Source organism: Pristis pectinata, chromosome 3 (genome assembly GCF_009764475.1).
Source record: "Pristis pectinata isolate sPriPec2 chromosome 3, sPriPec2.1.pri, whole genome shotgun sequence".
In the NCBI taxonomy this organism is placed as follows: domain Eukaryota; kingdom Metazoa; phylum Chordata; class Chondrichthyes; order Rhinopristiformes; family Pristidae; genus Pristis; species Pristis pectinata.
Window position 1 is genome coordinate 67454736 of NC_067407.1, and position 16971 is coordinate 67471706.

At 47.0% G+C, this 16971-nt stretch overlaps 1 protein-coding gene across 2 annotated transcripts in view; it reads right to left on the bottom strand.

Annotated features, from left to right (window-relative positions):
- Nucleotides 1-3059: 3059 nt before the first annotated feature.
- LOC127567879 (probable voltage-dependent R-type calcium channel subunit alpha-1E) overlaps nucleotides 3060-16971 on the bottom strand; it is a 615955-nt gene continuing 602043 nt past the window's right edge. For both annotated transcript variants that reach the window (XM_052011039.1, XM_052011041.1), the window contains exons 44-47: nucleotides 11330-11434; nucleotides 9481-9649; nucleotides 8363-8526; nucleotides 3060-5312 (exon numbers count right to left, since the gene is read on the bottom strand). In XM_052011039.1, coding sequence (XP_051866999.1) covers nucleotides 4773-5312; nucleotides 8363-8526; nucleotides 9481-9649; nucleotides 11330-11434 — 978 coding nt within the window. In that variant the 3' untranslated portion in view covers nucleotides 3060-4772. The remainder of the gene's footprint in view (nucleotides 5313-8362; nucleotides 8527-9480; nucleotides 9650-11329; nucleotides 11435-16971) is intronic.

Genomic DNA, 16971 nt, shown 5'->3' on the forward strand with positions numbered 1-16971 from the left:
TGTGTGCAGCCGCAGGGGGCTTTGGCCTCTGATGCAGATTCTCCACCTCTGTTTGGTCTGCACTGGTGGCTCTGGGCTTCCAGCCACCTGTCACATTAATTATCTATCCCTTTGTATTGTGTTCAGTTTTGTTCGCCCAGCTGTAGGAATGATGTTAATAAATTGGAAAGAGCACAGAAAAGATTTACAAGGATGTTGCCAGGACTTGAGGGACTGAGTTATAGGGAGAGGTTGGATAGGCTAGGACTTTATTCCTTGGAGTGTAGGAGAGGAGACTTTATAGAGGTGTATAAAATCATGAGGGGCATAGATAAGGGTGAATGCACTCAGTCTTTTTCCCAGTCTTTTGGGGAATCAAGAACTAGAGGGCTTAGGTTTAAGGTGAGGGGGGAAAGATTTAATAAGAACCTGAGGGGCAACTTTTTTACACAGAGGATGGCGAGTATATGGAACGAGCTGCCAGAGGGGGTGGTTGAGGCAGGTACAATAACAACTTTTAAAAGACAGTTGGACAGGTACATGGATAGGAAACCGTTTAGAGGGATACGAGCTAAATGCGGGCAAATGGGACTAGCTTGGATGGGCATGCTGGTTGGCTTGGACTGGTTGGGTTGAAGGGTCTGTTTCTATGTTGTATGACTCTATCCCACTCTGACGGCTCAGGGTTTGGCCTCCGACACTGTTCCAACCAAATCAATGTATGTGTGAGGTGCAGTGTCTCATCTTCCACCCAGGCACTCCCACGGAATTCAGCAACTGCAGATAACCAACCTGTCCAGCTTGTGTCAGAACTGGTCAGTGCTGACGGAACTTCAGTTCGGGGTCTCCCTCTCCACTGATGCTGCCCGACCTGCTGGGTGTTTCCAGCATTCTCTTTCCTCTCAGGATTCCAGCGTCTGCAGTGTTCTGCAACTCACCGTTCCAGCATCGTTTCAATTCTGCCTCCCTCCCCCTACACCTCCTGCAGACAGCTCCCTCCCTCAGCCAGCGGTTACACCACGTGCATCGTGCTGTCTCTCTGAGTCTCCACATGGTCACAGACAGCCCTTTGCTCTCTCCACCATTCCCCCTTCCCCTCAACCTCAAACACGCTTGTATTCCAGCTGTTCCCCAATTCTGATGAAAGGTCTTCAACCTGAGACGTTCACTCCCTCTGACCTGCTGACCGTTTCTTGCGGAGGGACCTCTCCTTCTGACCAAGGAAGTGTGGGGCAAACATCCTATCTAATTCAAAGCCAGAAACAAACTGCCAGAGGAACTCAGCGGGTTGGGCAGCATCCATGGAGGCAGAGGGATATTCAACGTTTCAGGTCCAGACCCTGCATCAGGACCTGTTTCTGACATTCGACTTCAGGCTTCCAGCACCTGCAGATTTCTGCTCTTTTGAATCTCCACCATCTTCTCACTCTCACCCTGAAAGCCCCCTCGGTGGGAGTATTTGAGTTGGGGCAGGATGAGCATGAGTCTCTCAGAAGATGCAAGTTCCACCAGGGATTCACCCACTGTGTCCAATGAGCACGAGGGGAAGAGGTGTGATTGCACTGCATGAAAGAAGTGTTGCCATCGGTCATATCTGTAGGAGGTGCTGCCTCAAGAAGGCAACCTCCGTCATCAAAGATCCCCACCATGCCATCTTCTCGCAGCTACCATCAGGCAGGTGGTACAGAAGCCTGCACCAGGTTCAAGAACAGCTACTTCCCTTCATCCATTCTGTTCTTGAACCAATCAGCACAACCCTAATCACTACAGTTTAGCAACACCATGACCACTTTGATCACTTTGCACTAAAATGGACTTCTGTTTTGTTCTAATTGTGTTCTTTCTTGAAAAAAATTGTGTTTAATTTATGTTTTTCTTGTGCCTGTGATGCTGCTGCAAGTAAGTTTTTCATTGCACCTGTGCATACATGTACTTGTGCATATGACAATAAACTCAATTTTGACTTTGGTATAACTGAGTGGTGATCATATTGAACCCTGAGTGTAAGAGAGTGCTGCCTGACCTGTTTCATTGTCTTCAGGCAGTTGTGAGGACTGAACGGCCCATCCTCTTGTCTCCAGGGGCCAACGATCTCGAAGGGTGACTGATCTCCATCACCACCTCCCTGCCTGTGACACCCCCTGGACCACCTATGACCCTGCCCCTCATCCCCTGCTGTCTGTGCTTCCTTCTGCAGCTGAGGACAGGGGACGTCCTGAACGACTGCAATGGGCGGGGGGGTACTTGAGGAGAGTGGAGTGTCAAGGAAAGGCAGGTCATTGTACAGGGAGGATGGGGTAGGGATACATGCAAGTGGGGGGGGGGGGGGGTGGGGGGGTGGGGGAGGAGGTGGGGGGTGTGTGACTGCAGGATGAGGATGGGACCCTGGCCAGGAGGGTGCCTCTGGACCTTCAACCCTGCTGTTCACCAGCCCTTGGGGTCACCTCCACCCCTCCCTGTGGTCCTGTCAGTAGTTGTCCCCGGGGCCACCCGCACCTCCCCAGGGCCACCGGGGCCACCCACATCTCCACCCCCACCACCTCCTCCCTAGGATCACCCCCACCTCCCTGGTGTCACTCCCATCTCCCCCTTCCCTAGGGCCACCCACACCTCCTCCCCTCGTACCCGGGGTCACCCCCTCTGTCCAGTGTCACACCCACCTTCCCAGGGTCACCACCTGCCCCCTCCTCCCTGGGGTCACCCCCCCCTCCCCAGCGTTACCCCACAGCCCCTCATTGACATCAGCAGGTGAGGGAAGCCCCAAAGCTCCCACAACCAACTGGAACCCACCTTTGCCTTCTCCTCACCCCAAGTCCAAGCACCTTCAAACCATATGCTGGGACTGGTTGAGAGTGCTGCATTGCCTCCCTCACCGAAGGGTTTCACCTTTGTCGCTGCCGCATTCCAGCCTCTTCAGAGAGGACGGTGTTGACCATCTCCCTTGCCCCACATGGCCATGGTGGAGTGTCCCCAGCACACGGGGCGGGCATCCACACACTGTTGTGGACCCTCGGGAGGCTGGAGGCAGGCCATCTGGATCACTCTCAAAACTACAACACCATCACCTGGTGAAGGCTTTTTATTTATTTGGACATAAAAGTTAAAGCTCCAGGACAAAGCAAACAACTTTTAGCATTCTGATTGTCAATACCACACAATACACTTTATAAAGGGCTATTGCAGTGCCAAAGGTACAATGTCAAAAGGCTAGACAGTGGCTGAGTTTCAGTCAATGCCACTGGGGCGAAGCCCAGTGAGTGTTATGGTCATCTTGCATTAAAAATCAAGCGTTTAATTTAAACATGTTTCATATATTGGAAAAGAAATCAGAAACACTTCTTAAAATCTCAATCACATGCCAGTAAGTTAGTCACTGAACTCAATAGGTTGACAGAACTTTCCAAACTCCATGCATCATACTAGAAGCACACACTGGGCAATCTTTCAGGCAGGGAGTAGGAAATGGATTGCAGGAAGGTGGCAGAAGTAAGGAAGGTGAACTGTAATTATTTACAAATAAAACTTTTCTACTTTCTCTGTTTAAGCACTTCAGAAATGGCAGCATTATGGCACATTAAGTTTCATGTGGTCTTTGCACAATTCGGGAGTGCTTATTATTGCCAAATTATTCTGCAATGAACTGCATGGTAGTCACAACTGGAAACACCTGACTGGTCCTGCTGTAGTCACAGTTGGTGGCGACAGTGTGGTGTCACTGTAGTTACAGATGGAGACACCTGCCTGGTCCTTCTGTAATCAATGCAGGAGACATCTGACTGATCCTACTAGTAGTCACAGAATGAAATGCCTTTCTATTCCTGCTGTAGTCACAGCTAGAGACGCCTGTCTGTTCCTACTAGTAGTCACAGAATGAAACGCCTGTCTGTTCCTGCTGTAGTCACAGCTGGAGACACCTGTCTGTTCCTGCTGTAGTCACAGTATGAATCACCTGTCTATTCTCGCTGTAGTAACAGCTGGAGACTCCTGCTGTAGTCACAGCTGGTGATGGCTGTCAGGCTTCACTGTTGTCAGGACCAGCATCAACTGTCTCTTCTTGCTGTAGTCACAACTGGAGCCGCCTGTCTGTTCCTGCTGTAGTCACATGGCACAGCTGACCCTGCCCACACAGTTCCCGTTTTGGTGAAATCCTTAAAAATATTTGTATAACCCAGCTTTTTTTTGGTTTAGATTTTCAGAAAGAATAGAACATTTTCAAATATAAAGATAATGGGTGATCAAAAAACGAGGAGGAAAGGCAAGAGGGTTGCTGCCTCCCCAAGACAGGGCGAGCTGGGGATTGGCAATTTCGGGGTTTCAAGCAACACACGACCTATGGGACTCAGAGCGAGGGAGCAGCAGGCTTGACTCTCTCCCTGTCCGCTGTGTCAGTCACTGTTGGTAAACGTACAAATGGAAGGACCCGGGAGACTCATCCAATGCTGCCTTCAGCAAGGGCGTGAGGTCTTTTGCAACGTTCCTTCACTGAATCTCCCGATATGACACCGCTGTCCAAATATGGTTGGGTAATGCCAACTTGCACTTTGACTTATCCATGCATGGCCCAGTGTGGGGTGCTGGGGATTTGGGAGAGGTGGGAGCAAAACCTTCATCTTTCACATTTGGAGACCACACTCCTGGAATGTCTGGTTCCTTCAGCGCCTCGAAGGGTTCTGCAGACCTGCAGACCTCCTAGTTTTGTTTTTTCCTTTTAGCCACGCACCACGGTGATTTGATTTCCTCTCCCGTCCTCCCCCTTCGCTCCCCTGCCCACCCCCTTTGGATTCGTGCCAGGTTTAGCATTTGTCGTCCTCGTCGGTGTCAGTGAAGGGGTCGGGGACAGTTGTTGCTCCGCACCGCACCACTCGAGTGCGGTAACTCCCGTTGGGCAGTTGCCAGGAGTGCCTGAGAGGGGGAGCGGAAGAGATGGTGTGGGACCTGCCAAGGCTCGTGGCCACTGCAGCCTCGAAGGTGAGCGTTTCCTCACCAAGGGCCTGGTCCAGGCTGCCCAGATCGTCGTGGAGGGTCAGGGAGGGCTCCGATATGTACCGCAGTGGCGTTGAGTGCTGGCTGTCAGTCTTCTTGTTCAGGCCAGGAGACTCGGTCCACAGCGTCTTGCTGGGCTGAACTCTCAGGGACTGGTATCTGGCCTCTCTGCTCCGTGGGGTGGCTTGGCTGGAGGGGGGCGACAAGGTGTCAGGGCGCTGCGCCACGGGTGAATACGAGATGTGGGGCCGTGGCTTGGTGGGGGTTTGTGGGAGCTGTCTCCGTCCATGCTTGGGTGTACTGGCCCCAGACGTGGTAGGGACTGGGCTCTCACTCACAGAACTGTTAACCTGGAGGCACAGAAAACAGAAAGGAGATTTATAAACAAAAATCATGTTAGCCGGACGGTTGCTGTGTTTCAATTGGTGGATTTAACAGCCACAGTGAACCCTCACTCTCCAGACAGTACAGGCACATCTCAGCAGCCTGGTTCTGAGTGGGGAGGTTGTTGGTTCAATCCCTCTCTGGGCACTGGGTTACACGAGGTGCCCTGACATCTTCAGTGGAGGGCGAAGGAGGAGCAGAATGAAGGGAGCTGCCGCCTTCAGGATGAGGTGCCAAGGCTCATGGTCCTATAAGGAACAAACAATCTGTGGAGGAACTCAGCGGGTCGAGGGGGTGGGGGTGGGGGGGGGGGGGGGGGGGGGGGGGAGGAAGGAATTGTCAACGTTTTGGGTAGATGCCCGGTGTCAGGGCTGAGAGTGGAGAGGGGAGATGGCCGGAGGGGAGAGGGGGAGGGGTTAGACAGGGCCCAGTACGTGATTGGTGGACCGGGGAGGGGTGAAGGATGACAGGCAGGTCGAGCCAGGCAGGGGGAGAGGTGGAGTTGGGAGACAGGTGGGTGATGGATGGAGGCAGAAAAAAAAAAGAGGCGAATGGAGTGAGGTGTGGGAAGGGGAGGGAGAAGGTGGAGACAGGAGGGAGATCAGGAACACAAAAGGGCTACCAGAGCTGGGAGGTGAGAATGGGAATCATTAGGGGGGAGGTGAAGGGCAGGTGGAACCAGAACCAGATAGGGGGAGGGGGAGGGAAGCCTGTGGGCGAATTGTGTGGGTAGTGCCTGGATGGAACTAGGGAAGGGGGAGGGGGATTGAAAGATGGGTGATGGGGAGCAGGGGGTGGGGTATGGGTGTCAACGCGGAACGTTGACAATTCCTTTCCCCCCACCGATGCTGCTCGACCCACTGAGTTCCTCCAGCAGATTGTGTGTTGCTCCAGGTTCAATCACCTGCAGTCTCTCATGTCTCCTCTGCCCTTCAAGACAAGTGCAGAAGAAGCCCTGTACCACTTGAAGAAGTGTTCTGGGTTCCCTTGGCAACACTACCCCCAGAGAGGGCAGTGGGAGTGTGCGGTGCAGAACAGGTAGCCGTGTTCCCAACATCCCCTCAGTGGTACAGGGTACAACACTAGCAGTGATGATGTGCTGTTTGAAAGATGCCACATCAGAGTAAAAACTGGGACAGATAACACGAGTGTGAGGGGAGGAGGCATGAAATCAGGATGGTGAGGCGGATAGAAAAGCAGGAGATGGTGGGGGAGGGGAGAGATAAACTGAAGGCGGGGGTGGCGTAGACAATCTTTGGAGGGGGTGAAATGTCGAGGAAACACTGCATGCTAACATCATACAGTCATAGAGTCGGAAACAGGCCCTTTGGCCAAACTCATCCATGCCGACCAAGATTCCCATCCACGCTAGTCCCATTTGCCCGCGTTTGGCCCATATCCCTCTTAACCCTTCCAATCCATGTACCTGTCCAAGTGCATTTTAAATGTTGTTAATGTACCTGCCTCAAACACTTCCTCTGGCAGCTCGTTCCATGTATCCACCACCCTCTGTGTGAAATAGTGAAATGTCTATTTCTTTACCAGGCCTTTGTGATCACTTTAGATTAGTAGATCAGTGTCTGGTACTCCTATTTTTGTCCCCTTTCCCATACCTTACCTCCAGCTCCCCATCACTCATTTATCACTGTATCACTGTATTAAGGCAGAATACAAGGTTAATGGCAGGACTGTTAGCAGTGTGGAGGAACAGAGGGATCTTGGGGTCCACATCCATAGATCCCTCAAGGTTGCCGCACAGGTCGATAGGGTTGTTAAGAAGGTGTATGGAGTGTTGGCCTTCATTAGTCGGGGTATTGAGTTCAAGAGCCGCGAGGTGATGTTGCAGCTCTATAGAGCTCTGGTCAGACCACACTTGGAGTATTGTGTTCAGTTCTGGTCGCCTCATTATAGGAAGGATGTGGAAGGTCTTAGAGAGGGTGCAGAGGGGATTTACCAGGATGCTGCCTGGATTGGAGAGCATGTCTTATGAGGATAGGTTGAGTGAGCTAGGGCTTTTCTCTTTGGAGAGAAGGAGGATGAAAGGTGACCTGATAGAGGTGTACAAGATGATAAGAGGCATAGATCGAATGGACAGTCAGAGACTTTTTCCCAGGGCGACAATGGCTAACATGAGGGTACATAATTTTAGGGTTACTGGAGGAAGGTATAAGGGGGATGTCAGGGGTAAGTTTTTTACACGGAGAATGGTGGGTGCGTGGAACGTACTGCTGGCAGAGGTTGTGGGGGCAGATACATTAGGGACATTTAAGAGACTCTTAGATTAATGATAGAGTAATGGGGGCTATGTGGGAGGGAAGGGTTAGATAGATCCTAGAGCAGGATAAAGAGTCGGCACAACATTGTGGGCCAAAGGGCCTGTACTGTGCTGTAGTAGTCAATGCTCCATGTTCTATTTCTGTCCTATTCCTGGTTCCATCCACCCACTACCCACACTTCTCACCCACCAAATCCCTTTCCCCATCTGGTTCCACCTGCCCTTCACCTGCCCCCTTATGGTTCCCATTCTCACCTCCTTTATTTATCAGATTCCAGCACTGGCGGCCCTTTGTGTTCCTGCTTATCTCCCTCCAGCCGCTGTCTCCAACTTCACCCTCCCCTCCCCCCACCTCGCTCCATCTGCCTCCACCCATCACCCACCTGCCTCTGTCTCCCAACCCCAGCTGTCACCTACTTGGAGCCATCTGCTTGCCATCTGACACCCCAATCACCTCAGGCCCCCCTCTCATCACTCCCCTTCTCCGTTTTATACCGGCCACCTCCTCTCTCCGCTCTCAGACCTGATGCAAGGTTTCAACCTGAAACATTGACAATTCCTTTCCCCCCACAGATGCTGCTCGACCCGCTAAGTTCCTTCAGCAGATTGCTTGTCGCCACGTATTTGGTGTGTATGTGTGAAAGGACCTTCAGAGTACAATGGACTTTGGTTTTTACATCGTGGCATTAAACTCTTCATCACTGAGAGATCAGTGGGTAGGAGTAAAATCCTGGGACCTACCTGCTCCCGTACACCGTGTGAATGTCCAGGGCTTGGTGATCGAGACACCCTCTGGTCCTGGCACCGGTGCTGTAGGTGCTGAGCGCGCTCCTCCGAGTTGCACAGAGACCTCTCAGGTGAGAGCAGGTGCTTCCTCTCCTTGGAACGGCCTCTCTCGTGGCTGCCTGCGTAGGGAGTGCCCAGAAAGAGATAACTCAGAACTCAGCCTTGCTGAGAATTCTCCACAGACAAACTCAACTCGATCAGGGCTTCAAGCAATATTAAGTATAGTGAAGATGAGTTGGGTGAATAGAAACTTAGACAGCAATGCATCATAAAGCCCAGAAAAACTACAGTCACACTACATTCTGCATTCTGTTATAAGATAAGATAAGATATCTTTATTAGTCACATGTACATCGAAACACACAGTGAAATGCATCTTTTGCGTTGAGTATTCTGGGGGCAGCCCACAAGTGCCACCACGCTTCCGCCGCCAATCCCTTTGTATTACCTCAACGTACTGATGTTGTGAAATGATCTGTATGGATGGCATGCAAAACAAGGTTCTTCCTTGTATCTCGGTACACGTGAATCAATACCAATTTCAATTCCATTTCTCAGAGAGGACACAATGCAAGCAGCCAGGGAGACCGTGTGTAATGACATGGAATCAGACGTAGGACAAACAGCAGCCCAGGGGAGAGAAACAGATCTGGTGTTTCAGGTGATGTTGTTAATGTATATTTGTTTATTGATACTTGGTAATCCCTGAATAATTTTGCCAAATGACCTTTATTGCCTTTCAGTGTGTGACTTGCTTCCTGCATTGCATGCTAGTTGAGTATCCCATGGGTGGAACTCACATGTGTGCCTCTGGGATTGGAAACGTGGCGCGGAAGCCAAATGAACTACAAGGTCACCTGCGCTTATGGTTTGGAGTCTGCGAGATGTAGCTGAAGCCTTAGTGCTTCCTTACTCACCCAGTCAGAACATATGTCAAGGTTTTGACCTGACTAATGATGGATCCGTACACGAGTGTAAAGGTTTGCACTGTTTTATTGTTGTATATAGTTTTTTTTTATGATGAATAAAGTTTATTTGGTAAGAAAAAGGACAATGTCAGACCTGAAGCCTACCTGCATTTGAAGACCTGCTGGATGACCTCAGAGGTCTTCGGCTCCATTTTTGGTAAAGGTCCTCTGGACCAGCTTGCTCCAAAGAGTATTCATTGAGCCAGGTGCTATTTGGGTGGTTGGCAGCAAATGTGGAGAAGGAACGCTTCATGGGGCTTGGATCTTCAGCTGACTGTCATCACAAGAACAACAAATATCTAACTCTTCAGCCAGCTAAGTGTCGTATTAAGGCAGATGTAATGAGAACAGTCATTTTAATTCCAACACTTACACAACCTGGCTCTTCGTTCTTGGATTTCTGTTATATAAATCTGAAGAGCTTTGGTACTCTTCAACCTCCCTAAATTCTGTTGCATTGCATGAGCTTCTCCATAGATCAGCTGAAAAGTTGGGAGGAGTGGTGACAGATGGAATTTCATCCAGACAAGTGTGAGGTAATACACTTTGGGAAGTCAAATTCTGGAAGGACATAGAGTAAATGGCATGGACCTTTGGAGCATTGATGTGCAGATCTCAGGGTGCCTTAACTCCCTGAAATTGGTGACACAGGTGGATAGGGTAGTGAAGAAGTCATTTGGTATGCTTGCCTTCATAGGGTGGGGCAATGAATATAAGAGTTGGGACATCATGTTGCAGCTGTACAAAACATTGGCTAAAATGCACTTGGAGTATTGTGTATAGTTCTGGTCACCACACTACAGGAAGGATGTGGTAGCAATAGAGAGAGTGCAGAAGAGATTCACCACGATGTTGCCGGAAATGAAGGGCTGTAGTTATAAGGAGAGATTGGATAGGTTGGGTTTGTTCTCACTGGAACGTAGGAGGCTGAGGGGTGACTTTAAAGATGTTTATAAAATTATGAGGGGCATAGATAGGATGGATAGTGAGAGTCTTTCTCCCAGGTTAGGGTAGTCTAGAACTAGAGGACACAGGCTTAAGGTGAGTGGGGAGAAATTTAAAGGAGATCGGAGGGGTTAGTTCTTCAGACAGAGGGTGGTGGTTGTCTGGTACGGGCTGCCAGAGGAGGTGGTGGAGGCCGATACAGTTACAAAGCATTTGGACAGTTACTTGGATAGGAAAGGCATAGAGGGATACAGGCCTAATGTGGGCAAATAGGATTAGTGTTGATAGGCATCACGGTTGGCATGGACGAGGTGGGCCAATAGGGTCATTTCCTCTGTTGTATGTATCTATAATTCTCTGCAATTTAGTCATTTTCTCAAACGTGCAGCCCTTTTAAATCCAAACTGGATATTACTGTTATGAATTACTCACCGATCTCCAGCTTTGGCTCATTCCTTAGAAATTCTTAATTTAAGAACATTTTGAAGGCATGTCGCAGCTTGATTCACATACATAGAAGTCAACCCCTTGAGTAAACCACAAAGTGAGACCAATGTTTGAACCCGGCCACAGTTTGGTAAAACCAAACTCATTGAAGTTTGTGGTTTTATTAACTGGCACTTAAAGTATGAGAGTGAAAAAATGATTATAAATCTATACCAAACATAGACCTTGTGTCCAATGAGAAATGGACATTTAAAACCATGAGAGTGCGGGTGTGGACTCATCAGGAGGATGGGAAAATTTTGTCACAGCCAATGGCTTTGGACGTTGAAACAGTTGACACAGAGCAGCTCAGGCAAAGAAAAGATTTAATATTTTATGAATAGTTTTTGTAGATGGAACAGGGACAGATTCAATCCCTAGTTGACAGATTCAGGCATCCATCAATTCAACAGCAAAATGGATTGCAGAGTGCTTTGGAGAAAGTTCTTTGCAGCATAGGAAGAAATAGAGAAAACAAAAACAAATGTATTGGTTTACGGACAGGGAGGAAAGCAGCATTTACCTCAGACTCGGTCTCAAGTCGGGGCATGGACACTGCCCGGCCCTGGTTTTCGATGGGGAGATAGTGACCATAATGAGGATATTCCACTTTTACTTTCTTTAGTTCCTGTATAATACAAACCAAACAGAAACAATGAATATTGCTGAATATCTAATAAAGAGGTAAATATTACATTTAAAAATCTTGTGTGTGGACCAAACCTTCCAGCCACAAACTTAACCTGCCACAATTTTCAGTTATTCTGCTTACATTTCCATTGGAACCCCTGTGTATGATGTGGAGACCGTATCTACAGTGGAAAACATTCCCTTCGCCATTCTAGGCTACTGATCCACAAGCAGCTTACTCAATGCTCTTTGAAAACCTTTGGCTGCCATTCCTTTCACTCTAAACTAGAATTTCTGTGCACAAACTATAATTTAATAAAAAAAAAGATATTTACTTCACAATAGCAATGTGGAATTTACCGACTGAAATGTCTTTAATATTTTTATTTATTTAAAACCCCAAAATGAGTAATAAGAACCAGTCTATCAGGAAGGGACAGAACATATAAAGATACAAGTGTACCTCCAATTAGAGATGGAACAGGGAAAAATGGTAAAAAAGATAAAATTGCAGGTTCTTTAGCTGGATTAAGGCAGCATTCATTGCAAGATTGGTGGATTATTGGCGCAAAAAGAAATAAGTGAGTACCATCTAACAGCCAGGCAATCATACAGTATGGAAACAAGCTCTTCAGACAACCAAGTCAATGCTGACTATCAACCACACACCTACACTAATCTTCTTTTATTCTCCCCATGCTGCCATCAACTACCCCCAAAGTCCACCACTCACCTATGCATGAGGGGCAATTTGCAGTGTCCAATTAACCCACCAACCCGCACATCCTTGGCACCTGAAAGAAACCCACGCAGTCACAGGGAGAATGCGCAAACTCCACGCAGACAGCACCCAAGGTCAGGATCAAACCTGGGTCTCTGGCGCCGTGAGGCAGCAGCTCGATTAGTTATGTCACTGTGCCACCCAGCACAGAGACACTGTTCCAAAGTAACCAACATTCAGAATTAAATGTTCCAGGATACAACACTTTGAAAGAGGTAGACAAATTGGAAAATGAGGTGAGGAAGTCCCGGGAATAAAGAACGGTATAAAGATGGCAGAGCGGAGAGACTATACCTCAGGAAATCAAGGCATGGAGTCAACTGGGGTGGAGCTAATAAATAAGTAGCAGAGTACATTGATGGGAGTCGTTAATAGGCAACCAAACTGTAATGGAGAGTTTGCCATAAATCAGGAAATTAGAGAATACAATGATCATGAGAGTTTTACAGACAGACTGGGCAAGCCAAATGAGCAGTAATTGTGTGGAGAATGATATCAGAGATGGTTTCTATATCAGTATAAGGAGAGTCATAGAGAAATACAGCAAGGAAGTAGGCCCTTCAGCCCAACTCTTTCATGCCGACCAAGGTGCCGACCTAAGCTAGTCCCATTTGCCTGTGTTTGGCCTATATCCCTCTAAACCTTGCCTATCCGTGTCCTTATACAAATGTCTTTCATGTCTTTTAAGTATTGTTACTTGTCTTTTAAATGTTGGACACACTTGGATCGTTTTCTCTGGAGAGTCGGAGGCTGAGGGGTGACCTGATAGAAGTTTATGAAAGAACGGGAGGCATAGGTGGGTAGACAGTGTCTTTTTCCCAGGGTGGAAATGTCAGATACTAGAGGGCATTGGTTTAGATGAGAGGGGGAAGATTTAAAGGAGATTTGCAAGGCAAGTTTTATTTTTACATGGAGAGTGCTAGGTGCCTGGAACGTGCTGCTGGGGTAAGTGGTGGAAGCAGACATGACAGCAACGCTTAAGAGGCATTTACACAGACACACGAACAGACAGGGAATGGAGGGATACGGACCATGTGCAAGAAGATGGAAGCAGATTAAATTGGCACCATGCTTGGCATAGACGTGGCAGGCTGAAGGGCCTATTCCTGAGCTGTGCTGATCTATGTTTTATGTTCTATGTTGAGGAACCAGTGAGAGGATGGGCTATATTAGATTAAGTGTTCACAAGATCACAAGACGATGGAGCAGAAGTGGGCCATTCGGCCCATCGAGTCTGCTCCAAAGAAAAGGAAAAAAGAAAAAGAAATGAGAAATTGGGCGGGGGGGGGCAAAAAAAAACAAAAAAAACCTAACCCCAATTTCCGGCTTTATCCTCATATCCCTTGATACCCCGACTATTTAGATATCTATTTATCTCTTCCTTAAACGCCTCCAATGATCTGGCCTCCACTGCTGTACATGGCAAGGAATTCCACAAATTCACCACCCTCTGGCTAAAGAAATTTCTCCTCATCTCTGTTTCAAACCTGTACCCTCTAATTCTAAGATTGTGCCCTCTGGTCCTGGACTCACCCACCAAGGGAAACAGCTTGACCACATCTACTTTGTCCAGTCCTTTCAACATTTTAAATGTCTCTATGAGGTCCCCTCTCATTCTTCTGTACTCCAGTGAGCACAGTCCAAGAGCCAACAAACGCTCACCATACATAAGCCCTTTCATTCTGGGAATCATCCTTGTAAATCTCCTCTGAACCCTCGCCAACATCGGCACATCTTTCCCAAGATATGGGGCCCAAAACTGTGCACAGTATTCCAAATGAGGCCTCACTAGTGCCCTGTAGAGCCTCATTAACACTCCCTTACTTTTATACACTATACCTCTAGAAATGAATGCCAACATAGCATTCGGTTTCTTTACCACTGATCCGACCTGGTGGTTAACCTTTACGGTATCCTTCACGAGTACCCCCAAGTCCCTTTGTACTTCTGTACTTTGAATTTTCTCTCCTTCTAGATAATAATCTGCCCGTTTATTTCTGTTTCCAAAGTGTACAACTGCACATTTCTCAACATTGAATCTCATCTGCCATTTCCTTGCCCATTCTCCTAAACTATCTAGGTCTCTCTGCAACCTTCCTGTCTCCTCAATACTCTCTACTCCTCCACTTATCTTGATGTCATCTGCAAACTTAGCCACAAAACCATTTACTCCATCATCCAAATCGTTAACGTACAAGGTAAAAAGAAGTGGCCCCAACACCGACCCCTGCGGAACACCACTAGTAACCGGTAGCCAACCAGAACAAGATCCTTTTATTCCCACCCTTTGCTTCCTGCCAACCAGCCAATGCTCCACCATTCTGTTATCCTACCTGTAATTCCATGACCTCTCATCTTATTAATCAGTCTCTACGCGGCACCTTGTCAAAGGCCTTTTGAAAGTCTAAATACACGACATCTACCGCCTCTCAGTGTTGTGCAATGAGGAAGAGTTATTTATGTTGCCTTTAGGGAATATCGATCACAATAGGATAGAATTTTATATTAAAAGTGAATGTAATTTAGATAATTATAGAAACAGGATCTTAAATCTAAAGACACAAAATATGAAGGCATGAGACATGAATGATGGCAAATTGGGAATTGAGATTAAGAGGTATGAAAACAAGCAATGTCTTAAAGAATTAATGCAGAGATTGCAACAAGTAAATATTTATTTAAGGCAGTAAAACAACATTTGAAAAATGTCCAGACATAGCTAACAGAAGTTAAAGATAGTACTAGGTCAAAGGAAGAAGTCTATAATTTTGCCAATAGGAGCAGGAAGCCTGCGGAGTGAAAGTAATTCAGTATTCAGCAAAGGTGGATCAAGTAGTTGATGGGGAGAGAACGTGTGGGTCATCTAGCATGAAAAATAGAAAAAAATGTTAAATCCTTCTATAGCTATGTACAAAGGAAAAGATTAGCAAAAGCTAATGAGACTGGAGAAATTATATTGGAGAAGATGGAAATGGCAGAGAATATAAACTCAAGAATTGGAGACACGAGACTGCAGATGCTGGAAATCAGGAGCAACACACAAAAAGCTGGAGGTACACTGGTACCTTTATATGTTCTGTCCCTTCCTGATAGACTGGTTCTCATTACTCACTTTGGGGTTTTAAGTAAATAAAAATATTAAAGACATTTCAGTAGGTAAATTCCACATTGCTATTGTGAAGTAAATATTTTTATCTTTTTTTAATTAAATTATAGTTTGTGCACAGAAATTATAGTTTAGAGTGAAAGGAATGGGAGCCAAAGCTGGAGGAACTCGGTGGGTCAGGCAGCATCTATGGAGGGAAATGGACAGTCAATAGTTTTTTTTAAACAAATATTTCAATTTCCTGGAAGAAGAATTTCATGGAAATTGTGGAGAACAGCTGGACTACAGTGACCGAGGAGCTGAAAGGAATAATCGTCACTAGGAAGTAGGCTTGGAGGAAGGAACAGGGCTGAAAGGATAAGGCTCCAGGTGTGATGACCTGCATCCCAATGTTTTAAAAGAAGCTGTTATGGAGAAATTGGATGCAGTGATTGTCATCTTCCAAAATCCAATAGATCCTAGAATGGTAGGGAGGTAGGAAATGTAACAATACTGCTGAAAAAAGGAGAGTGAGAGAAGATAGAGAAGTACTGACCAGTTAGCCTGATAATAGTCATGAGTAAATGCTGGAACCTACAACTGAGGAGGAAATAATAAGATTGGGCAGGGATATCATGTCTGACAAATCTATTAGTTTTTTTCTTGAGCTTGTATCAAGCAGAATACAAATTGGTGGACGTGGCATATTTGATCTCTTATAAAGCCTTCAATAAGGTGTCCCACAACTGATTATTAAAGAAAACTAGGGATTGGAGTAATATACACTGTAGCTTTATGTTACAGCAGTTTGGGTAATGGAGATTCACCCTTATGGAATCCACAAACCACTACTAAAATATTTGACATGGAGTAAAAATTTGCTCTCATGGAATTCATGTGTCAATTTTTTTTCAATTTGCATTCACAGATGATGCGGATTTGCTTTATAGAAGACTGCGATACAGACGGTTTTCTGGGAACACAACCCCCTCCCCCATCGTATCTCGGGGATCACCTGTACCAGCAAGGAATGAGGATTAGTTAATGGTCAGAAAAGGAAGAGTAGAAATAAGTGGTCATTTTCTGTATGGGAGGCTGGTGAGGTACCATAAGAATGGGTGCAGGACCCCAAACTGTTCACAATTTACAGTAAATCAATGAATAGATTGAGGGGATGAAGTGTAATGTATCCATGTTTGCTCTAATACAAAGCTGGGTAGCACTGTGGGTTGTGAAGAGGATGCAGAGAGGCTTCAAAGGATATTAGAACAGAGAACAGTGCAGCACAGGAACAGGCCCTTTCAGCCCACCATGTTGTGCCAAACTAATTAAGCTAACAACACTTAATCCCTTCTACTTGCACATAGTCCATATCCCTCCATTCTCTGCACATTCATGTGCCGATCTAAGAGCCTCTTAAACACCTCTATCTTATCTGCCTCCACCACTGCCTCTGGCAGCACATTCCAGGCACCGGCAACTCTCTGTGTAAAAAACTTGCCCCACACATCTCCTTGGAACTTTCCTTCTCTCACCCGAAATGCCTTCCAGTATTAGATATTTTGACCCTGAGAAAAAGATACCGGCTGTCTACTCTATCTATGCCTTTCATAATTTTATAAACCTCCATTAGGTCTCCTCTCAGCCTCCCCTGCTCCAGAGAAAACAA